This window comes from Phascolarctos cinereus, unplaced genomic scaffold (genome assembly GCF_003287225.1).
Source record: "Phascolarctos cinereus isolate Bilbo 61053 unplaced genomic scaffold, phaCin_HiC Scaffold_7;HRSCAF=346, whole genome shotgun sequence".
Classification (NCBI taxonomy): domain Eukaryota; kingdom Metazoa; phylum Chordata; class Mammalia; order Diprotodontia; family Phascolarctidae; genus Phascolarctos; species Phascolarctos cinereus.
In genome coordinates, this window is record NW_027556180.1 from 142,922,852 (window position 1) to 142,948,107 (window position 25,256).

At 37.1% G+C, this 25,256-nt stretch overlaps 1 protein-coding gene across 1 annotated transcript in view; it reads left to right on the plus strand.

Moving 5' to 3' along the window:
- GPC5 (glypican 5) overlaps window positions 1-25,256 on the plus strand; it is a 580,550-nt gene that overhangs the window by 88,145 nt on the left and 467,149 nt on the right. The window contains exon 4 of the mRNA XM_078147665.1: window positions 6,444-6,569. Within this exon, the coding sequence (XP_078003791.1) occupies window positions 6,444-6,569 (126 nt within the window). The remainder of the gene's footprint in view (window positions 1-6,443; window positions 6,570-25,256) is intronic.

The window sequence follows — 25,256 nt, forward strand, 5'->3', positions numbered from 1 at the left end:
TCCCACTTTCTCCCTGACATTACTCCTTCCCTCCTTCCTATACCCTTGGCACATTAATGGGAAAGCAAAGCAAATTCTTTAATGAGGGGGGAAACATGTCATGTGAATGTGCCCTCAGAGGACTTCCTGTGGGGAGTACAAAACCTGGAGTCACTTATCCAAGAAAAGCCTTCCTGAGGAGCTCAGCATTGATACTTTGGTCCTAAATACCATAATGAGGGCTGAGTTCAGACTGGGTTCAGACACAGGTTTTTGTTTTACTAATGTGGGTCAAAGAATTCCTCTTTCCATTTGCAAAGGACATAAATGTTATACAAATTTTATGAAGTGTAAAAATAGACATCTTTTTTATATAATAATCTTGATTGGGCATCCTTCTGCATCACAGATAAGCACAGTATCCCATGTCTCATTTTCTACTACAGAGAAATAATGTCCCATGGGCTAAGGCTAAGTTTTCTCCCTCTTCCTCTTTCTCTCTTTCTTCTTCTTCCTCTTCCTTTCCATTCCCCCTTCTTTGTTCTCCTTATCCTTACCAGAGAAATCTAACCCCAAATATTTAGTAATATTCAAAGATACCTTAATGATAAATGTTACTAACCTGGGAGCTCAAATAAGAAATACCATTGTTTTTCATCTCTGAAGAAACTGTGCTTTTTTTTTTTTTACTTTTCTTAACTTTTTTTTCTCTTTGGTCAAAATGAATACTTTTAGTGGAGAAAAAGTTAAAAGATTAAATATACTTACAGAAAAGATATAGAAGACATAGTTCCTATCTAGCAACATATAATTACATATTTCCTCTACTGGAAAAGAAACTGACATTTTAAATGTCTTCTGTTTGACAGCTGTGGTCAGACATTTCTACAGGCTTGATCCTGCTCATTAGTGCCACATTAACCTTAACTTTGCCTCAGGCCATTAACTAGCAAACTGCACAATTTGACCTTTGTTCTTCTGAGTTTGTCAAACAGAATGCTAGGCACTGCATTTAATTTGGGTTCTATATTACATGTGTATTTACTGGTTTGGGGTGGGAGGGGAGGAATCAATACCAATCATTAAACAAAAGAAATGTGTTATCTAAAACCTAGAGAGATTCCTTTCATGGAAGGGGGGGTAAGGGTAGGGAAGACACTTCTTGTGAATTTCCAAGAACTGGCTTTGATTAAATTAGAGATATTCTTCACAAAATACTCTCTGTGAAGACTGACAAATGTTTTGAACTTTGAAATACAATCCTAAGGCCCAAGATGAGTATATTTTTAATTTATCTATGTGCTCAGCCAGATAGAATTCAATAGTGATTGTACTTCAATCAATAGTTTATAAACATTAATTAAGCACCTATTATGTGCCAGGCACTCTGCTAAGTGCTGGAAATACAAATAATGTATGACAGTGAGGTCCTTTTGAGTGCTAAATTCTCTCTCAGGGTACCCTGTGCCTCATTAATTCACCAGGCATTTATGAAGCATCTGCTATGCACACCAGAGAGTGTGATATTGTGGATAGAGAGTTTTCCTCCAAGTCTAAAAGACCTATGTTAAAATCTTACCTCTGACACACACTAGCTGCCATTTGTATGTCATTTAACTCCCCAGTGTCTCAGGACTAAGGAAGCAACACGGTGCAGTAAAAAGCTATTGAACTGGGAATCATTAGACCAAAGTGAAAAATCTGACCCTAACCTGTGTGACATTGGGCAAGTCACTTAAAGTTCTGGGCTTCAGTTTCTTTATCTGTAAAAGTAGGGTGGAGGGCTAGGTCCTCCTTCCCATCCCTAGAAGTATTATCAATGGGCCCATATTACAGAATAATTTTCAATCTGCATCTGTGAACGGAGTTTCCACACTGATGAAATCACAGGTGCTCCCTTCTCTCCACCCCTCTCTCCATACCACCACTAGCAGATAAATGAATGAAAAACATAGTTAGCTAGGGTGTAGAGTGGATAGAGTGCTATACTAGTCAGAAACATCTGAGTTCAAATCCTGCTTCAATACTTACTAGTTATGTGACTTTGTATAAGTCACAACTCAGATCTGCCTCAGTTGACTGAACTGTAAAAACAGGGATAATAATAACACCTATCTCTCAGGATTGTTGTAAAAATAAAATGAGATAATATTTGTAAAGCACTTAGCATGGTTTCTGGAACCTAGTAGGAGCTATATAAATGCTAGTTATTATTATTGTTATTAAATAAATTGCATTAATTGTTGTGAGAATTTTTTTTAATGAATGTATATAGTCTTTCTTTTCTCTCTTTGCTAATTTTAACTGGGTTGTTATTTTGTGGCCGGCAGAACCAGGAATGCACATTGAGAAGTGTGCCTTCTTATCTGGTTATCACATATTTTCAGCAGTGGACCGTTCTTTTTCATTCCACCTAGCTTATGTACAATGGAAATGATGAAGTGATCACTATGCTGGTCCAGTATCTCCTTTGCTTTCAGTGAGCTCCAGGGAAACAAGGGCTGACAACCTGTGCATGAGCAGTTTCGCTGCTGTCTATTTCTTTCACACTTTTCATGCGCACAGAATCTAGTCCTGTTAAGTAACCAGGGATACATACATATCTATGCTACCCCCAGCCCCCATATACACACATTACTTCTTCAGAGGATACTTTCTGGAATGGTAGACACAGAACTAGAAACTGACTGGATTTAGTGGAACCTAAATGTAGCTTATGGCAGGCAAAACCAATATATGTAGGTTGTTCATTATTAAACCTATCATTCTACTAAATTTGAAAGGTTGACTTAACTCTTTTATATTCAAATGTAATTAGACCTAAGTTCCAGTCTCAATTTGAATTCAAACTAGTTGTGACCTTAGGCAAGTTACTTAACTTTTGTATCTCAATTCCTTAGCTGTAAAATGAGACTAATCCCTGCTCATATAGGGTAGCTGAATATCAATTAATCAATGAACATTTATTAAGTGTCCACTATGTGCCAAGGATTGTGTTATCATGGGGGACACAAAAAACATATATGTATGTGTGTGTGTATGTATGTACGTATGTATGTATGTATGTGTGTATGTATGTATGTATAAGCTATTTACAGAGAAGTCAGTAGGTTGAACAAAGGAGGAAGAGGTATGTGAGGCATGGGAGTAGCCACAGAAAATACTTGGAGCCTAGAGGTAGAGTGTCTTGTTCATGGAACAGCCAGGGGATTGATGTCACTGGATTAAAGAGTGAGTATGGGGAATAAGACATAAGAAGACTAAAAAGCTAGGAGGATACTAGGTTATGGAGGGCTCTGAATGCCAAACAGAGCATTTTGTATTTGTTCCTGGAGGCAATAGGAATCCACTGGTGTTTATTGAGTGGGGGAGGGTGTGTATGTGTGTGTGTGACAAGATTGGACCTGCACTTTAGGAAAATCACTTTCATGGCTAAACGGAGACTGGTTTGGAGTGGGAAGAGACTTGAGGCAGACAGCCCCACCAGGCTATTGTAATAATCAAGGTGTGAGGTAATGAGGCTCTGCACCAGAGTGATGGTTATGTCAAAGGGAATGGGGCATATTCAAGAGATATTGCAAAGATGAAACCCACAAGTCTTGGCAGCAGCTTGGAAATAGGGGTGAGAGATATTGAGAAATCCAAGATGAAATTTCTGAAAATTTTTGATGTCTGAAAGGCATCTCAGATGCAAGATAGGTCAGCAAAGAGACTGAGGCAGGAGAGAGAGGGATTTGTGAACCATCAACATAAAGTTGACAATTAAATCCATGAAAGCCGATGAGGTCACCAAAATGAGGTGATATAGAAAGAGAAGAGGAAATGGGCCCAGAACAGGACCCTGAGGAACACATAATTGGAGGGAATGATCTGGAGAAGGATCTAGCAAAAGAGGCAGAGAAGCAATGGTCAGATAGGTAGGAGGAAAACTGGAAGAGAGTGGTACCCCCAAAACCTAGAAAGCCAGAAGGGATATAGGACTGTAACTGGTAGGGATGAAAGGAACAAGTGAGGGTTTTTTCAAAGTAGGAAAAACATGGGCACGTTTGTAGGCAGTAGGAAATGAGCTAATAGAGAAGGTGAATATAAATACACATATCCATATCCATACATACACATATGTGTGTGTGTGTAAATTTATAAGACATTATATAGTGTTGTCATTCAATGTGCCTTTGTTTCCTCAACTCACAAACATAAGAAGCTCAGACTAATGTATTGGAAGGCACTATGGCACTATGATAAGAACACTAGATTTAGAGTCTGAAAGACCTGGGTACAAATCTTGATTCTTCTACTTAGTACCTTTGTGATCTAGGTGAGTCTTACCCTAACAACCTCTTTGGGGCTCAGTTTCCTTCTCTATCAAATAAGGAGTCAGATTCAATTAACTGTAGTCACTTTGAGCTCTGAATCTGTGATCCTGTGATATTATGATCAACAAGAATCTTTCCTGATGTTACTCTATGACGTATCAGTTACATTATACATGAAATATTAATTAATGAGCATTTCCCATGTGTGCAGATAGTACTAAAGGCTTAATGTGTAATGGTACTTTAGGCAGCTGGGTGGCATGGTAGATAGAGTGCTGGGCCTGGAGTCAGAGAGACCTTAGTTTAAATCCAGCCTCAGACACTTACTAGCTGTGTTACCTTGGGCAAGTCACTTAACCTCTCTTTGCCTCAGTTTCCTCATCTATGAAATGGTATCTATAATAATAGCATCTACCTCTCTGGGTTGTTGTGAGGATCAAATAGGTTAATAATTATAAAGAATTTAGCATAATGTCAGACACATAGTAAATGGTATATAGATATTAGCTATTATCATTATTATTGTTATTGTTATTACTTTCAATGCTTGGTGATTCCTTTTAGTTTGCAAATATAATACCTCTTTTCTTGAATTGTTGACAAATGTGCTCCCTCTTAGGGTCATTGGTACTTTCATGCAAAGCTCCCCTATCTCTGCTACACACCAGGTAGGTATCTGTTGCTGTTGTTTCCTAATAATCAATAGCTATGGTTGTATTTCAGTTTGGTTTAGTATTGTAACTTATCAGTCACACTAATTTTGCCTCACTTAATGGAACTTGAATATGTTTTTGTCTAAGTTTTGAGTAAATGTCCTGATGTATCAGTTACCTCATCTCTAGTTGATATACTTTTATCTTAGCTCAGATTAAGTGTGTCCTGTGTCTGGATACACTCCTACCCTTTTACTCTTAGAATCTTTAGCTTCCTTCAAGATTCAAGTCACATGATTCTAAACAAATCTTTTCTTATTCATATATGTTTACTGCCAAATAATATCTAGTTGCTGCAAATTCTTGTCTAGTCATATAGACCTATTTGCTTTTGGATAGCTACCAGGGAGCAATTAACAAGGTCTAGTTTTGTAAAAAAAAAAAAAGAATTAAATAAGCATCTGATTGTACTCAGTAATGTACTAATAACTCTGATGGAATTTTGCTGATCCAGTCACTCCCCTAAGAATCTAGATTAAGGGTGGAGAACCTGTGGCCTTGAGGCTACATGTGGCCCTCAAGTGACTGAATTCAAACTTCACAGAACAAATCCCCTTAACAAAAGGATTTGTTCTGTAAAACTTGAACTCAGTCAAAAGGCCACACCTGAGGACCCAGAAGGACACATGTGGCCTTGAGGGTGCAGGTTCCCCACCCCAGTTTAGATATTTGCATGACCTGAATAATATTTTTTAATTTTACTACATCATTACACAGAAAACAGAAGCTCTGTCTGAATGCGCAAACATGTTGCACCATTTTGCCTGAATTGACCAATTACTGAAAGTTTTTTTTTTAATTTCATTTTAGCCTAACAATCAGCTAGTAATCAGGTAGCCATATCAGTTAATTAATTTTGTCAGAAAGTAGAACTGGTTCTTATTTGTTGACAGTCTAATTATTATTTTCCCTCTTCAAGAAGGTTCTTTTTAGGTTCATATTATACAAAGGAAAATTCGATGTGTGTGTCTCAAGGGAGAGCTCAGTTAAGAATGCTTAGACACCCCTAAGTGTCTGAATAATGATGGGCTCTTCTGTATGGAAGGTCTAGGGCATCAGCATTACTCCTGATAGCTGCAGTAAATGAAGGGTATTTTGACAAAAACCTAATGAAATTCAAGAAGCCAAATGGTCCCTAAAGAAATGTCGTTTAGATTTTAGAGAAATTTAAAGTCTCTCTTTACACAGTGAAAAAGTTCATTGTGCTGAAACATTAGAATGAATTTAAACTCACAGCACTGAAGCAGAAAAAGAAACAGGACAGCTACATATGTTGAGAAAGAATATTGAAAACCTGTTTAATAAGCACAAGCATGATTAGATGAAGTTGCAATAAAGTTACATTCTAGGTAATGTATATAACAATGCACAGCATTTTTATGGGCCATCGTTATAGATTTTTGGTGTTAATTGTTTTCTTTGTTTTTCTGTTCAGAGAATTTATCAACAGCCTGCGTCTATACAAGACTTTTTATGGTGGCCTGGCTGATCAGCTTTGTGTTAATGAATTAGCTGCTGCTGATGGACTGCCCTGCTGGAACGGAGGAGATGTGGTCAAAAGGTAGTTTTTCTTCCTTTGGTCTGTTTAATGCTAATAGGCATTTATTTGCTTCCTGCTCTTTTTTCCCTGACCCTTTATTTTCTGCCTTCATGTCGTGTGTGTGTGTGTGTGTGTGTGTGTGTGTGTGTGTGTGTGTGTGTGTGTGTGTACATATCTCTGTGTATATGTGTATGTATACATATATGTGTGTGTATGTGTGTGTGTGTGAGAGAGAGAGAGAGCGAGTGAGTGAGGATGCAGTATTAGGAAGTGTCAGTTAAAAGTGGCATAACTCTTTTCTTTTCCAATGTGAATTAGGTAGTTTACTATATATTTTTTTTTCAAAATGACATTTTTAAAGGTACATTAGACAGCTCACATTTATTAAGTGTCTATGATGTGCTAGGTACTGCACAAAGAAGAAACATAGTTAGAAAACATGCAGATAACTATGTACAAACAAGATGTATGTTTTATATATAAATATATTTTATATACATACTATATACGTATATTTTGTATATTTTTTCATGCACATACTATACATATGCACAAAATGCATACAATACATTTATGTGTGTATATATATGTATGGTTATATATATATGTGATTAGATTAGGGATAGTCATGATATATATGTGTATATATGTATATTTATGTGTGTATGTATATATGTATGTGTATGTATACAAAAGTGTATATATATATACATGTATATATGTATGTGTGTGTGTGTATATATATATATATATATATATATATATATGTATATATGTAAAATTAGTTAGGGGTAGTCTCAGAATAAGAATAAGGGAGACTGGGAAAAGGTTATAGAATTTAGGACTTTAGCTGAGATTTGAAGGAAGTCAGAGAAGCCAAGAGGTAGAGATGAGGAGGGAGATGGCTCTGGGCATGAGGGACAGGCAATGAAAACAGTTAGTTAAGAGACAGAGTGTTGTGTATGTGGAATGGCCAGGAGGCCAGTATCATTAGGTGTAGAGTATTTGGAGGGGAATAAGAGTTAAGAAACTGGAAAATTAGGAGGATCTGGGTTAAGAAATACGGAAAAGCTGAACAGTGGATTTTATATTTGATACTGGAAGTAAGAGACAGTTGCTAGAATTCATTGACTATTGGGATGATATAATCTGACCTGTGTTGTAGGTAGATCAATTTGATATCTGAGTGGAGGATGAATTAGAATAGAGAGGGATACTTGAAGTAGGCAGACCAACCAGCAGGCTCTTGCAATAGTCCAGGCATGAGATGATGAAGGGTCTTTGTCCCCATGTCTTTGCTCTGTCATAAGAGAGAAGGGGGCATATACAAGAGGTCTTACCAAGGTAAAAATGGCAGGGCTTGACCATTATTTAGATATGTCATAGAAACTTTTCAGGCAACTTGTCCTCTTTCTTAACCATGATTTCTCTATAGCCCATTATTCTCACTGACTGTCATCCAACCCTTGAATCCACTAATTTCTATATCATCTTAATATTTTAAGACTATGTGTTTGATAAGGCAGCTGGGTGGCGCAATGGGTAGAGCGCCGGCTCTAGAGTCAGGAGGACCTGAATTCAAATCCAGCCTCAGACCAAACACTTGACGCTTACTAGCTGCGTGACCCTGGGCAAGTCACTCAATCCCAGTTGCCTCACAAAAAAAGAAAGAAAAAAAGATTATGTGTTTGAATGAATGAATGAAAACAACATCTGTTAAGCACTTAGTATGTTAGGAACTATGCTTTTTGTATATATGCATACCAACGTATAACTTGTGAGTCTATTATGAGTATATAGAGGTCCAGATCTATGTTAATCAATATATGTAACCTTTCTAATATGTAACATTAAAGAGAGGAGTAAGGGAAGGAGGAAAAACACATGTATTTATTAAATAATATCCCATTTGATCCTCACAAAAACCCCATGAGGTAAGTGCTATTGTTATACCTATCTGGTATTTGAGGGAGACAGAAGTTAAGTGACTTGCCCAAGGTCACACAATTTACAAGTTTCTGAGGCCAGATTTTAACTCAGGTCTTCCTGACTCTAGGGCTAGAGCTCTATTTACTATCCCACCTAGCTGACCTTTCAATTCTCTTCCTGCTAGAAAGCTATGAGCATTTTGTAAAATTCCAATAAGGAAATTGAGGCTTGGAAAAGCTGGTTTTTTTCAGTGATTGATAACTAATATAAAATAACACAATAGTATAATGTACCATAATGTAATGTATCACTGTTACATCATCCCTAACCCCCTACCCAACAACAATCACTGCTGCCAATATTGCCATTACCACCTCCACCACCTCCACCTCCACCTCCTCCACCATCACCACAACAACAACCCAGTACTTCAAAAGCCGTTTATGTCACTATGGGAACAGCATGTTATCATCTGGGGAGCTGCTACTAGGTGCATGGTTGCACATATATGTTTGATCCCTCACATCCCCCAGTGTTTGTCTGCTTCATGTGATTCTTGTTCATCTGCCCCCATCTTGCATCTATTTAATTTGTTCTTGGGAGACTCTATTTCCGTTTAAATTCTGCACATCCCTTCTATAATGTTATAAAACTTCCCCAGCCTAATGTCATCTGCATTTTTTATTCTGCCGTCTGAGCATTCGGTAAGAATTTTAAGTAATATCCTTTGGACTGACCCTTGTGGTATTTTATCAGATGTATGTCCTTGAGTTGAGTACAAATTATAGATAACTACCTCTGTGGGCAACTTTTTATAGGCTCTTCAATGCTGAGTGGTAGTATTGGGTTTGAAAATTCCTGCATATAGTCACATACCCTTATTATTACTTTCAAAACCAAACCAATTTTCATTTAAATATAAATGTATACTATATAATACATGTAGGACGTCTATAAATCATTCAATTGATTATTTGGGAGGAAGAAAAGAAATAAGAATTTATTAGTTAACATTGTGCTAAGCACTTTACAAATATTATTTCATTTAATCCTCACAACAACCTTGAGAGGTAGGTTTAATTATTATCTTCACTTCACAGTTGACACAACTGAGGCAGATGGAGGTTAGGTGACTTGCCCAGGGTCACACAACTGATAAGTGTAGAAGGCTAGATTTGAACTCAAGTCTTCCTGACTCTGGCCTCAGAACTCTATCCATTGCCTATGTGCCAATCATTTGGAATTGGATTTCTAAATTCTAAAAAGTTTACTGATCCTGACCAAATTTCTATGCTTTAAGATCATAGATTGAGAACAAAGAAATCTTCAAGGTCATCTATTCCAACTCCCCTCACACTATAAGTGAGAAAACTGTGGGTAGAATTCAGTGACTTAGCTAAGAGCACAGGTAACAAATAGCAGAGCTTCAATCAGAACCAAGTGCCATTATTGTAAATCCAGTATTCTTATTCTTCTTGTTCTCCTCCTCCTCTTCTTTTTCTTCTTCTTCTTCTTCTTCTTCTTCTTCTTCTTCTTCTTCTTCTTCTTCTTCTTCTTCTTCTTCTTCTTCTTCTTCTTCTTCTTCTTCTTTTTCTTCACTATAATGAGAATACCCTAAAGTGAAGAATGAAAAGCCTTACTGAAATCAAGATAAATTACATCCATTTGTTTCTTCTCCTCTGTCCAGTTTGTCACTTCATCATAGAGGAAAATAATTCTCTCAAAGATATATCCATTCTTGCTCTGCCCTTTGTGTTGCTGGTGATTGCAAATTGATTATTTGTTGATTTGCCCACCTGTCCTCTCAGATACTAAACGTAAGTTGACAGATCTTCACCACGGCTTTCTTTTTTCCTAATTTTTTTAGATGGGTGATCCATTTTTGGTGCCACTTTCCAAGGACTTCTGTCTTCTATGAATTCTCAAAACTTATCCAGTAGTGCATAAGTATCTAGTTGGCATGTTGCTAAGCCTCAATAATTGGAAGACATCCATATCGTCTTTTCTTATTCATGTTTGTTCTTCCTCTTCTAACAGATGACACTTTCCAGTTACCTCTTCATCTCTTATTGTTTTTTAAATGAGGACATAGATGAAAAAGACATGAAAGTACCTTTATTTTTTGGCATTTTTGTTATCAGTTTTTCCCTCCTATCAGGTAGATGACATTTTCTTTAAAATCCCATAATTAACAGTGCTTTTTTCTTTATTACCTATTCTGTACCTTGTAAACTACATCTTTCAAGCTCTTCCTTCAGTTCTTTTGGCCCCATACAATGGTACTATGGTACTATTTTTTGTATTCTTTAGAAGCTCGGCTTAATTTCCTTTCAAGTCTTGATTTGGTTCTGAATTTAGTTAACTTGGCAGTCAGTTCCCTTCCCTTTCCTTCTGATGTGTTGGCTTAATTTATTCTTGTGGTCACAGACCAGTCATTTAACTGGCAGTCACCTTTATTATATTTCCATATCTTAAACCATACTTGTCTGTGCTCCTAGATTGTTGAAAACTGCTTTCTTGAAATCCATTTTCTTTATCATGGTCACATACATATAAACAAGGACATCAGCTGCCACTAGGTGTGATTGGAAGATCATCCAATGGATTTTTGGCCTCCAAATATTATCCCTCTTGGCCCATTACATTATCTGAAAATTTCTGCTCTTAGCCACTCTTTGGAATTAAGATATTGTTTCCAGAAGGCATCAATTCAAAGTTCAAGCAAACATTTTTGCCTGGCAGTTTAAAACTCAGTAACATGCACTGAATGTTGTAGAGATTAGTTTATAAGCAGAAAGGACCCTGAGACACTTGGAAGAGCTAAAATTGAATGAAGAAGAGAAGGCAGCATGAGGCTTTTCAGGTCTGGGGGGAAGGAGTTCTAGGAAGAAGAAAAGCAGTAACAGAAAGAAAGAAGGATAGTGGTACCAAGGACAGACTTCTCTTCTTTCACAGTTTTGCTGTAAAAAAGAATGTAGATTTCATCTCTGCCTAGTGTTAGGATCATAAATTCTATCATGTTCGCCGAACTTTCGAGCTCTTTCAAATGCTCAACTAATCCTTTCCTTGTTTGCATAGATGAAATAAAAATCTGGTTTACTTGTTTTCTCCATCTTATAAATTTATATATTTTTTCTCAATATGATATTAAGCAGGTTTTACACTGGCATTTTGAGGTGGCACATATTTTGCTAGTTCACATCTCTCATCATTACTGTGCTGTAACCTAAAGAAACTTCGAATTGATTGAAGAAATTCTAATTTAGGGCAGCTAGGTGGCCCAGTGGATAGAGCACCAGCCCTGGAGTCAGGAGGACCTGAGTTCAAATCCAGTCTTAGACACATGACACTTACTAGCTGTGTGACCCTGGGCAAGTCACTTAACCCAGATTGCCTCACCAAAAAGCAAAAAGAAAAAAAAATTAAAAAAAAAAGAAATTCTAATTTACTCTTATGATGCTGATGAGGTTTTTAATGATAATGATACTGCTGCTGCTGCTATTGCTACTATTTCTACTAATGCCTATCATTTATATACACCTTGAAGATTTGCAAATTGTTTTACATTAGCTATATTATTTGATCCTAACAACAACCTTGTGAAGTAGAACTATTATTTCCATATTTTACAAATGGAGAAACTGAGGCATAGAGAAGTTAAGTGCCTTGTCCAGGATTATATAGATAGTGTATCTGAAGTGGGATTTTAAGTTCCATGATTTAATTTGTAGTTTTGTAATTAGCTTTAAATTGATATTGCTTTAATTCTTTTCCTTTTTTCCCCTTAACCCTTATTTGACCTATGTTACAACTGTCTCACGTTCAAAAAAAATCACCAAAAACACACTATTAGATGTGGGGTCAAAGGCTGTGGTTTGAATCCTGAATCTTTTAGTTGCTACAAAATGGCCTGGGGCAAATCACTTCATCTCTTTATAAAATGAAGTCAGATGGGATCAGCATGAGTGCAGAATTTGTAGTCGTGGGACCTTAGTTCAAAGTCTCACTCAGCTAATTAATATCTGTGTGCCTTCAGGAAAATGTCTGAGGCTCAGTTTCCCTAAATGTAAAATAAAGTAATTGTACTAGATGACCTTAAATTTCAAGTCCAAATCTAGAATTACAATCCTATTATCTTTAAGATCTCTTCCAGCCCTGGTTCTTTATTTTTTCCTTTGGTGTTCTGAATAAGGTGTACCCTGCCACTCTACCATTGTAGTCTCATGTACTCCCCACCCTACCTCAGTTTTTTTCTCAGAAAATTATAGCTCTGCTCCTAAGTAAACATCTTCTGACTTGTTGGCTGATTTATATTTATATATGAATAATTTAGGTAATAGTTTCTTCCTCTTTACCATACTCTCCCATTTCAGCTTCACAAAAACTTCCCACTTCTGCTTAGAACTGGTTCTTCCCTCATTCAGTCAGTAATTTGTTGACTTTGGGACTTTTTCAGTTCATCCCCACTGTACTTCACTTAAAGGTTAGGCAGCCACTCTACTCCTTCTTCAGGAGCCAAAAATCTTCATTTTTAAAATGAAGGACTGCATAAAGGTTAAGAGCTGCTGAGAGTTGCAACTAGTTGGGAGTTACAGCTTCAGATTTTGATGGCTCGTGTTACTATAGTTACTATTCTGCATGTTGCTTTTCTTTAACCCTTATATGAGAACAAAATAAAATGTTCCTAGTCAGTGCATCAAATCATTTCCCCCGATTATGAAGAATGATCATGTCTCATGCCTACTACATATCTTCAGTTTCTCCAGGGAGTGATAAAAGTTAAGATGCAAAGATAAAGTGATGTAAAGGGAAAACAAATACTTTTTTATGTATCCAGTCGCTTGGGAGTTATCGTTCCTCAGCTCAGTCACACAGGCCATCCTAATGAACTACTAGGCAACTGGAGATAAATCTTTGAAATGATTACAAATCTCACCGTAGCACACAATATATTGTTTTGGATGACAAGAAGGTTTAAGACTGCGATGGTTATCCATTTTCTTCTCTCCTTTGAATTCCCCAAACAAATGTGTTATAAGTTGGAATGCCCAGAGGAAAATTAGGTTGAAGTATTAGCAATTACTTTATGACAATTAGTCTCCATATCTATTTCTTGCCACAGTGACATTGTAGACTAATAGACTTGTCAGCTTTTTGCTTGCCTTCCTTCAAGTATTATATGTTTGCTTGGGGGGAGTAGGAGAAAAAAATGAGAATCCTTAATTATCCTTTCTAATCTTTTTGTAAAAAAAACCCTAAAATAAATAATTATTTTTATAATACGTTTTACTACAGAGTATCAATGTGTACTAACTAGACTAAATATCTGAATAAAGGTATGTTACATAGCAAAAAGCATTCTAAAATTTACGATGTTATTTAATCCAGGTCAAATTGTATTAAATCCAAAAAAATTTTTGCTCCAGAATCATTCTGATGCTTGAATTTTTCTAGAGAATTTTGCCATGTGCTGATGCAAGATAGCGTCTGTTGAGACACTTCTCTACCTTCTAATAATTTTATTTCAGTTTACTCCCTTTTGCTACACTAACAGCTTTAAGTCTGTAGTTCATTAAAGACCATCTATTTATTTAGGTTTTATCATAATTTCACATCTTAATATGAAAATATGTCCTTTTAGTTATGTTTTAGTAAATTAAAATGAAATACAAGAAAAGATACGGAAAAAATACTTGGAATGTCTAAATCGTCGAATATGCACTACAGGAACATCACTTTGACTTAGAAGAATCACTTAATTGGTATCACTAAATTTCCTTCCCTTACTACCAGAGTCCCTTGTTGCCTGACATTTTGCAAAGCAGATAAAAGATGAAATTATTGCATTGTATTGAAACTACTTTAGTAAATACTGACTTGAAATTTACCTTGGAAAATGTAATATTTTTCATTAAGAATTCCTGCCATATAAAAATGTAGTTTTCAACATTGAACTGCGAACCTCTTCAGTAAAATACCAAAGCTGATGTGGGTCATAGGGCTAGATGACTTATCTTGTCAACATGAATGCTCCTCATTGAACCTTGAATGTTGAACTGTATTATTTGGCATGCTTTCAGAGGTGAATACTATCACCACTAGGGTCTCAGTGTTGAGATAGAGGTGGCTATTACTCTCTAATCCATATGTGACTCTCTTTGGTGACAGGGATTTTTATTGGAAGTGGAAAAGAAGAGAAAATAAATTATTTCCAGGGAAGTAGATAAATACAAATTATCCTTATCTTACAAAGTTTGTTCAATAATTCTCAATTAAACAAATGTTTATGAAGTTCCTCTTATTTTTAGACCAGACTGCTAAGTTATGAAGGAGCTATAAAACATAGTTAAAACAGGATCCTGAACAGTGAGGTGCTGATAAATGCTCAATAATTTGTTCTCTGAAAAAAAAAACCTTTAACATGATATACTTTCAAGTTTAATTTGCATTAATATTTTTCCATCACTTTCTTAAATCTAAACAGTCAGCAAAACAATAACTCAATAGAAGTTTTGTAGAATTTGCTGATTTCTAAGCTATAAAGTCTCACAAAGAACATTTAACAATCTATTCTTGAGGGCTAGTACAAGGTAACAGCAGCATACCCTTGGGCCTCAGGGTCATTGAAATCTATTAGGAGACTATAGTGTATTTAGAGTTAACTGGAATACAAAATGATGTTTAATAACTGTATAAGAGAGGCATAAACATAGTGTGTCTATGTTGGACAAAGTCCAATGTGCAGACTTGGGAGGAATCAGGGAAAACTTCTTTTGCATTGGATTTTAAAGAAATAATAGGAATTCAACAGTTGGGTGTGGGTAAAGAAGATACTTCAGTTTATGTAGTATATGTTTTATTATGTTTCAATAATGTCCTTATGTTTGTGAATTATTAAAAGGCATATAACAAAACATTTTATAATTCTGGGAATCAGGAAGTTAAATACAATAAAACAGAATCGATATCATTTTAGACATTGGGATCTATTCTGGATATCTTCTTTCCATGATCAATGTGAGACTAATTTTGGTTGTTCAGTCGCATCCAGCTCTTTGTGACACCATTTAGAGTTTTCTTGGCAAATTTACTGGAGTGGTTTATCACCATTTCCTTCTCCAGATCATTTTACAGATGAGGAATTGTGGCAAACAGGGTGAAATGGCTTGCCCAGGGTCACCCAGCTAGTTTCTGAGGCCAGATTTGAAAGCAGGAAAATGAGTCTTCCTGACCCCAGGCCTGGTACTCTATCCACTGTGCCACCTAGCTGCCCATGTGAGCCTATAGATAGATGTTATATTTAGTACAAAGATATTAAAATTATTTTGTACAAAATATGGCATACAAAATAAAACTTATTTCCTTAGCTAGTACCATGTTAATCTTAGTTCATAGGCCATTTCTATATATGCACAAAGCTGTAGAAGAGAAGTTGCAATTTGCATCAGTGGAGGGATATCATCCACACTGATAATATCACACATGCTTGAAGTATTAAGGTAGTTAATTGAAGAAGAAGTAACAATGAATAATTATGGAATTCCCAGAAAAGCAAGGAGGATGTGCCTTACCAATCAAAATAATCATTATCTGCAAATGGAAAACAAAGTGGAATGATTGGCTTGACTGTCACTGTCTCCTTGACCCATTTGCTGGCAGTGCTCCAGCAGGAATCATTCTTAGCACAAGGCATGCAGCATTCAGCCTAACTGAACTTAATTTAAGACACAACCAAATATTGTCAGCTTTTCCATTTTCTGCTTTGCCTTCCCTGATTTATCCTGTTTCCAGCCCTTAAATCCAACAACTTTCTGAGTACAATATCAAGCTAGAGAAAACAGGTGGGGACTGAAGAGTTCACATAAGTAATAGGGCTGCCTAAAGTTAGCTGGGTATTAAACTTTGTGAGAATTGTGTAGGGTTTCGTATTTCATTCAATTTTATTGTCAATGGCACATAGGGATAGTTTTCAAGGGTTGTGGAGTAGAGAGTCAGAGAAAGACAGAGATTGATAAAGAGAGAGGGAAGGAGAGATAATTAGAGGAAGGAAAGAAAAACAGAGAGTTATAGAAAGATGTGGACAAAGACCAAGCCAATGAAAGGTTGTCAGAATAAATAGCAGTGAGATGCTATTGAAATGATAGGTAGTGTAAATAGTGTAGTGGATAAATCATAGGACTTGGAGTCATGAAGACCCGAGTTTGAATACTGCTTCAGATTATTAATTACTAGCTGAGTAACCCTGAGCAAGTCACTTAATTCTTCTAGACTCAGTTTCCTCAATTGTACAGTGAAGACAATAATAGCACTTACATCACAGGGTTGTTACAGGGATAAAATAGGATAATATATGTAAAGTGCTTTGCAAACCTTAAAGTGCTATATGAAGTTATTATTAGGCCTGCATAACTATTAAAGCAGCTGCTATTCTAAATACTTAGTGAGTGGTTTATGTAACCAACATTTGGTTAAATAAAAACAGGCTTTTACCTGGTTTTTTTTTTACTTTTGTGAATTACTTTTTAACTGCCTTTGTAACTGCTTGTAATTATGTGCATATGCATGCATATGTGTGTGTATATATATGTGTGTGCATATGTGTGTATACATGTGTGTATACATATATAGCTGTTGTTGTTTAGTTGTTTTTTAGTCATGTCCAACTCTTTGTGACCCCACTTGAGGTTTTCTTGGCAAAGATACTAGAACGGTTTGGCTTTTCTTTCTTCAGCTCATTTCATAGATAAGGAAACTGAGGCAAACAGGGTTAAGTGACTTGCCCAGGGTCACACAGCTAATAAATGTCTGAGGCTGGGTTTGAATGCTGGAAGATGAGTCTTCCTGATTCCAGGCCCAGCACTCTCTCTACCGCGCCACCTAGCTGCCCCATTAAAAATTGTGCAGTCCTTAATGTTGGAAAATAGCTTTAATCCACATGTGGGTTTATTTGTATTATTTCAAACTCATGAGAGTACTTTATCTTTTTTAATCACCAGCAATCATACAATTTTAAAGAAGTAAGTTAAGAATTGAAATAAACTTTGAAATTAAAATGTCCTTTCAGCTTCAGAGACTTCAGAGGACCATTCTTTGATAAAGAAAGTCTCTCAATATCATCTGATTATACAATTCCTAAACACTGTTCTACAAAAGATTCTGTGCCTACTGGTTTGGTTAAGAGCAAGCTATTTGTTGAGTAGAGAAGTAGCAGGATAAACAGCTAATTAGAAATTTATTCATGCAGAGATGCAAGTCACTCTCTCTTTAGGACTGTATCCCAGCCAACACAGTAAGCCTCAAGAAATACACCCATACACAGCTCAGGCTTTCATTGTATACATTCACACAATTTATCAGGCATTTTAACATGTGTCTTTGGATAGCCATTCACTAGTAGACTTTCCTTGTGTGTATTTATTTAGCTCTTTATTAAAAAGAAAAAAAAAACTTCAAAGCCACTCTGGGGAAACACATTGTTGTTCAGGGATTCCTAATTAGCGGCTTCCTCTTCATTTTACTTGCAAATGAACTGCTTTCTTTTCTGGTAGTTTTGTCACAGCCCAGATGACAAATTGCTCTGCTTTATAAAGCATTTACCAACTAACCAGACTGTTTAGCTTTTGATTTGGAAGCAACAGAAGAGCCAGTTATGGGTGGTACAAAGATGAATCACAACTTCAGCAAACCATCCTTTAACACACACACATACACATATACCAAATCAATCATATCTTTTTTCATTTTAATAAATTGAATGATTTTAAGATACAGAAAGTAAAGTTCATTAAATAAATCAATATCTTTACCATTTTGGGTTCCTTATAAGGACAATTTTCCTTCAAAGGACTTCTAATTACAGTAACATAATAAGATAATATTAATAACTAACATCTATATAGTCCCTATTATGTGCCAGGCACTGTGCTAAGAACTTTATAATTATTATCTCTTTCAATCCTCATGACAACCCTGAGAGAGAGGTGGTATCATTATCTTCACTTAACAGTTGGAGAAACTGAGGTAAACAGATTAAATGACTTGCCTAGAGTTGTACAACCGGTGCCTGAGGTTGGATTTGAACTCAGGTCATCCTGACTCCAGGCTTGGCATTCTATCCACTTCACCATCCAGCTGCCCAGTATAAGGTTTAGGGTTTGGGATTTGCAAAGTGCTTATACAATTACAAATACTTCAGTGGAGGTGCAGTGCAAAGAGAAATACATTAATTAACAGAAGATCTACATTTGACTCCTGCCTCTTTACTTTGATTCCCAAGGTGGTCTTGGGCAAGTAACTTAGGCTCCCTGAGTATTATTAGTTTCTTCATCAGTAAAATAGGTGGATTAGACTCAAATGAAGTCCAGAATTCCTTCCAACTTGAAATCTAAGATAATATGAGATATCCACACTATTTTTTTATCTCTTGTTCTAAAAAACACTGATATTTGTAAATAACCATATCCTATGAATATGGCCAGAATCAGGGTGAGAGAAGAGGAATCATTTTCTGAGACATTTCCATGAAAAAAAAATTTGGAGCAACCATAATGGAAAGCCTAATCTGAGAAGATTAAAAAAAATATTTGCATCACTGTATGAGAACTGATGGCAATCTATCAGAGAAGGGATCCGGATGGGGGCAAAGAGTGGGGGAAGGTGAGGAAAAATTACAATTTGTGATTACCTAATGAATTTGTAGTTGAAGGTCTCTATCTTCATGGCTGGAACACAATTATTTATTTATGGAAAAAACTAAATTTCCTTAACAATAAAGTGAATTTGAGTTCTTCAGTTAGCCTGAATCCAACTGTGCCAGACTACTGTCTGGAATTGCTTAATTACCTTTATTCAGTTATAAGTCCACCCTTTCTCCTCCTCAGAGGCCCTCAGCATATTGTTGTCAGTTGTAGTCATGCCTGAGAACACTCCCTAAAAAGGCCATCTTTTTCAGCACCATGCCAGACTTTAATCATGACTGTGCTTGAAAAATAACGTCTTGCAGTTCTCTTCATTCCATCTACCTGGTTCCAGAATGGATCTTTCAAGGTGCCATCTTGCTTGTTTCTCCAAAGTACATAGGAAATCCTTCCTAGGCTGGCATTTTTAGAAAAAAGTTCACATTTACTGTTACAAAGTGTAAATGGTGTTCTTTGACACTCTGAAGATACTGAAGATAGCCTTTAGTATACCTCCCTTTGCACCCTCCAGTATCCCCACAGTCCAGAAATGCTTGCCAAAACATGGGATTATATGTGAATGTAAGGAGTGTGTGTGTGTGGGGAGAGGGGGAGGAATGCGGAGGGGAGAGGCTTTTCTAGCAGAGGCTACTAGTTCATGCTGACTCCCTGCCCCTGTCCAGCATTTCTAATACCTTATCGAAGTTCATCAAGGTGGGAATGGCAGGAATTAAAAGGGCAAATTGAAAAAGTATGGATTTGAATGTTCTTGCCAAGTCAGGAAACTGAGAATGAATGGGGCATTTTGCTTACATCCTGAAATGGGGAAAATATGACAGAAATTAACTTTCTCAACTCACCTGGGGACGTTCCACTGAGAGCTGCCAGAGTATTTAAATATTACTAGCTCTTTTGTGCACCAGCCAGGGTATAGCTGACTAGCCCAGCAGTCCACCCTCAAAGCCCAATCATACTTTACTTTCTTGAAGCAGCAGTGGTGGATAGAAGTTTAACAATTAACGTAACTTCAAAAGCTAAGAGCGACAACAAAGAGAGAAACTTTAGAAGATGACAGTTTGGGGTAAGAGAGAAGCAAGAGCAAGCAGAGATCTGCAGCAGGCGGACCTGACCCCTAGTAATGGGGCACAACTGGTTGTTGGGAGGGAACTGGGATATTTCATACGGAAGACCTTTTCCCAGAATGCTACCAGACAGACCCCATGGATGCTGAAACCCTTATTCTATACATAGGAACAAACATTTTCCAAGGGTTTGTTACCTTTCTCACAGGCAGATGAGTCCAAGAGAAGCTGCGCTCATTTGTGTAGGGAAACTGAAGATGATATTACTGAACATTATTCTTCCTGTTGTTTACTTCGCGTTTTTTCCTAGTTAAAGACTTCACTACTTGAGTTACCGTTTGTGCTTGGTCAGTTGCTACCTTAGGCACTGGATAGGGGCCTTAGCCTTATTTCTCTCTGATGCTGAACCCAAGTAATATATGATTTCAGAGGTTAATCAACAAAGGAATGAAAAAAATTAATAAATAATCGCAGTGTTCCAGGCACTGTGCTAAGCACTAGGGATACAAATATGAGAGAGTCCTTGCCCCTTAGGAGCTTATATTCAAATGGACAAAGACAACATATAAACAGGGGCTAGAAAAAAAGAGACGTGTCCTCACTCCACAACATGGTTTAGAAATGGCCAGGAATACGCGAAGTGGGCTGGTTTGGGGTAGGTGAAAAGCTCAGCCCAAGATCCCAGATATAGATTGAGAGGGAAATAATAAGAAAAAGAACAACTAACATTCATAATTACTTTGTTCTAGGTACTTTACAAGTATTTTCTCTTATTGTCCTCACAACAACTCTCGGAAGTAGATGCTATTATCATCCCCATTTTAAAGATAAAGAAACTGAATCAAACACGGGTTAAATGACTTGTCTAGGATCATACAGCTAATAACCATCTGAGGGCAGATTTCAACTTCTTGATTCCAAGCCCAGCTCTCTCTTCTCGAACCACCTAGCTGCCTTTAATCATTATGATGATATATTTCTATTGTCTTTTATAATTATAAAACACTTTATTTAAATTATCTCCATCTTCACAAAAACCCTGTAAGGTAAGTAAAATACTATTTGTCTCATTTTATATATGAGGAATCTCAAGCTAATGGAAGTAGCTAAGAAGTGGTTGGGAAGAGTTGAGATTTAAATGAAAGCTGTCTTCAATTTGGTCACTCTCTCCCTGAGACTACATTGCCTGTATTTCTTGGCAAAAGAAAAAAAAACCCATCTCCAATGCATGAATATACCTCAAGTGGATGAAATTCAATACTCTATACAGTTCTATTTGAATATTTTTTTTTCCTAAAGGGCATTGGTTAATTCAAAAGAATAAAAGAAAATTAAATAAACCCATATCCCCGGGTGGTTGGCTCAACGCTTAAAGGTGCAGTTGTCTTACTCTTAATATAGCCACAGAGCTGAAACTCATCCTTTCAGAGCTGTATTAGGATGCTGAGTGATGTTGAAGAGTTTGCTCATTCTCATTTAGAGATACACTTAGTGCTTGGATTAATCTGTCAAAGGTATTAAGAGTTCTTTATAATTCAATGTCATTGTTTTTCAAGGTCAGTGCTATTGATTGTATGAATATTGTTGAAATACTTTCTGGAGTATGTGTTCTAGGAAAATGATTATATTGCACCTCTAGTATACTCAGCCAGTGATTTATTCTACTACTACCAATTCCAATGGCATGAATGGTGAAATGTATGCTCAGATGAGAGTGAGAGGAAGGAGACTGACTTTGAATTCTAGTTCTGCTACTATGTGACCTTGGGCAGCTCAGTGTCTCTGAGAGTCCATTTTCTTCTGAATAAGGGAGTTGAACAAGATGCTGTCCCTAAAGTCCTTCTAGTTATTCATCTTCTGATCAAGTGTTTTAAAAATATTTATTGTCTGGTGAACAATAGGTGAGGGGTAAGACTAAGTAACTGGTTGGGAGGATAATTACCAAGGTGCTGGATAGCACCTTGAAATTTGAAATTAGATAGAGCAAAAGTGCTGCCTGAGGCCTGAAAACAAGAAGAGTTGTTAGCATGTAAATGAGCAGTTGTTATCTATTAAGATTGCTAAAATAGAATACTGATAGGGCTTCAGCTGGTGCACCCTCTGCCAGGAATGACCATTTAACAATTAGCCTATTTAAAACATTGTGAAAATCAATGATCTTTGTTTAACCCATCTTGTCCTGGGACTGGAATATTTCTGACAGTTCCCCTGGAAGTGGAGACTTTTTTTATTATTTAAAAATTATTTATATCTCGTTTTTCTGTCACTTCAGTTTCTCAGTCTTTCCTTTTTTCCCTTTCAGAATACCATATCTTATAAATTAGAATTTAAAAAGAAGGAAAATAACATTTCAACAAAACAAGCCAACACATTAACCAGGTCCAATATTTTATGTATATTACATACCCATGGTATGTAAAAAGAAAAGGAAAGGAAAAAAAAAAGAAAGCAAAAAGGAACATTCACATATTGAAAATACACATATATATTCACATATTGGCTTTTGGGACAAGTTTGAATGTTGTAATTTTATAACATTCAGGGTATTTTTTGTTTCTATTTTACTGTTATACTCATTGCATATGCCGTTTTTCTAGATTTTGCTTATTTCACTTTGTATCACTTCATATAACTCTTCATATATTGATCAGTTCTTCAAGTACAACAAGGTTCTTGCACCACAATTTGTTTAGCCACTCCCCAGTTGATGAGCATTTCTTTTTTTTTTTTTGGCTAGAAATATTTTGCTTTGTGTGGGGATCTCCCCACTTTTAAAAGTCACTGACATTCTTGAGGTATATGCCTTTGAGTCTCTGAGTCAGCCAGTAGGGACAGTCCTTCAGCATAATCTCAATACACAGCTGCACCAACAGTGTAAGTGGGGAGGCTTTCAGTGAGTAACTGTTGGTATCTCTTTTTTGGAAATCATTCTATTTAAAAACTGTGAGTAACTGTTGCTATCTCTTTTTTGGAAATCATTCTATTTAAAAACTAGGTACCAATTCTCTTGTTGTGAAAGTATATCTCTGTGTGTGTATGTATTTCTGTGTCTTTGTGTGTCATTCTTCCTTACAGATAATCACATCTTATTTGTGCTCCCAGAGAGTAAACTGCTTTCACAGGGGCATCTTTTTGTTTCCATGTCTCTTCGTGAGGGACTGAGCCAAACTAGAATCAGCTTAGGAGCTAGTCCAAGTACTAGCAGTGATATGAACTGGTTGCTTTTTAGTTTCTTTCCCAAAGTAAGGGTGAGTTTCTGTGTCCTGAGGGCTCACTTCTCTTCCTTAGTAGAGCATTGGGTCAAGTGGAGTCAGATGGTATTTCTCCAGTTTTGCTTTATTTTAATGCACAAAATAGTAATTTCTCGTTTAACAAATATGTCTGTGACCAATATGCTTAGTTGGCCACATTCTGGTACTAATGAAGCCAGAACAGCAGCTTTAGTCCCCACACACTATAGTTAACTTTGCCTTATTCCTTGGCCATCAATGCATCACTAACCCTGGTCAATTGCATAAACTCATGTCTAATAAATGTTTGCTGATTGATTGATTGTTGATGTCATTTTATACAAGGAGAACAGGCCAAATGGTACAGCTGGATCAACACAAAGATCTCCACCACTGACATGATATTTACTCACTTTTCAAGTCTAAGTTTCATGGCCAGTCCTCAGGAGGCTGCTTATATTCTCCTAAGTATTTGACCCACAGTTAGGATAAACAGTCATCAAGTCATCATAGTCTAAAAAGCTAGTCTTCCCATAGGAAAGATTGAGAAAGGATGCTTAGAATCACAGAATCATAAAAGAGGTGTGAGTGACAAATGTCTCCATATGACAAATTATACATTATGATAAATATTTGTGCAAATAATTATTTTGTAGACTTGCTCAAGTTTGTATATTTAGTAAATGTCAAAACTAGGACCGTATTTCAGGTCTTCAGACTACAATTCTAATGGTGGCATCCCAGGCAGGCTTAGAAGCATCCATTCAAGAGCCAATGGAGAGGGGCGGAGCCAAGATGGTGGAGTGAAAGCAGTGACTTGCTTGAGCTCTCCCTCAAACCCCTCCAAATACTCATAAAAAATGGCTCTAAACAAATTCTGAAGCAGCAGAACCCACAAAAAGACAGAGTGAAACAAATTTCCAGCCCAAGACAACCTGGATGATTGATCAGAAAGGTGTATCGCGCCGGGCTGGGAGCACAGTGCAGCGTGGGGCGCACAGGCTGCAGCAAACCTGGAGCAGGCCTCAGAGGACTGAATCGCAGGCAGCTGTGGAGGTTTCCAGACTCCTCAATCCACCAATACCAAAGACAACTTAGAAGGTCAGTGGGAAAAGTCTGTTTCTGTAGGTGGTCAGAGAGGAAGGTGGGGTTTCAACTCCATTCCCCAAGAGCCTGGCCCTGGGGGGGACAGCTGCTTCCCAAGCTTCCAGCCCACAGACTGAGGGGGAATCCAGTGGCTGATCAGAGAGGGACTGCAGAGATCTCTTTGCCAGTGCTGAGGCAGGAATCTCTTGCTTTGCCCATGTGTGGATCTGGGTCACGGTTCTGGGAGGCAGTGCTGGGGTGAGAAGGAGCGCTGGTGTGGTGGAGCTTGTAGTGGCTGTGGACAGGAAACCCTCCTCACAGTTATGTGGTACAGAAAGGAATACTTGTGGTCACAGGCCAGGAAAGGAGTAAACACCTCACCCCTTATCATACCACCTTGGAAGAACTGAAAATTTACAGGTCCCTACAAGTGTCTCTGAAAACAGCTACACAAACCCCTGAAGCTTGGGACAGTACACTTTCCACATTGGAAGCAGACTCTTACCTTAACAAGTAGTTTAAAACTCAAGTAACTGGCTGGGATCATGAGCAAGCTGTGCAAAAAGAGTCAGACTATATTATCTTAAGTTGGTGAAAAAGAAGATCAAAATATACAACCAGAAGAAGACAACAAAGTCAAAGCTCCTACATCCAAAGCCTCCAAGAAAAATATGAATCAGTCCCAGGCCTTGGAAGAGCTCGAAA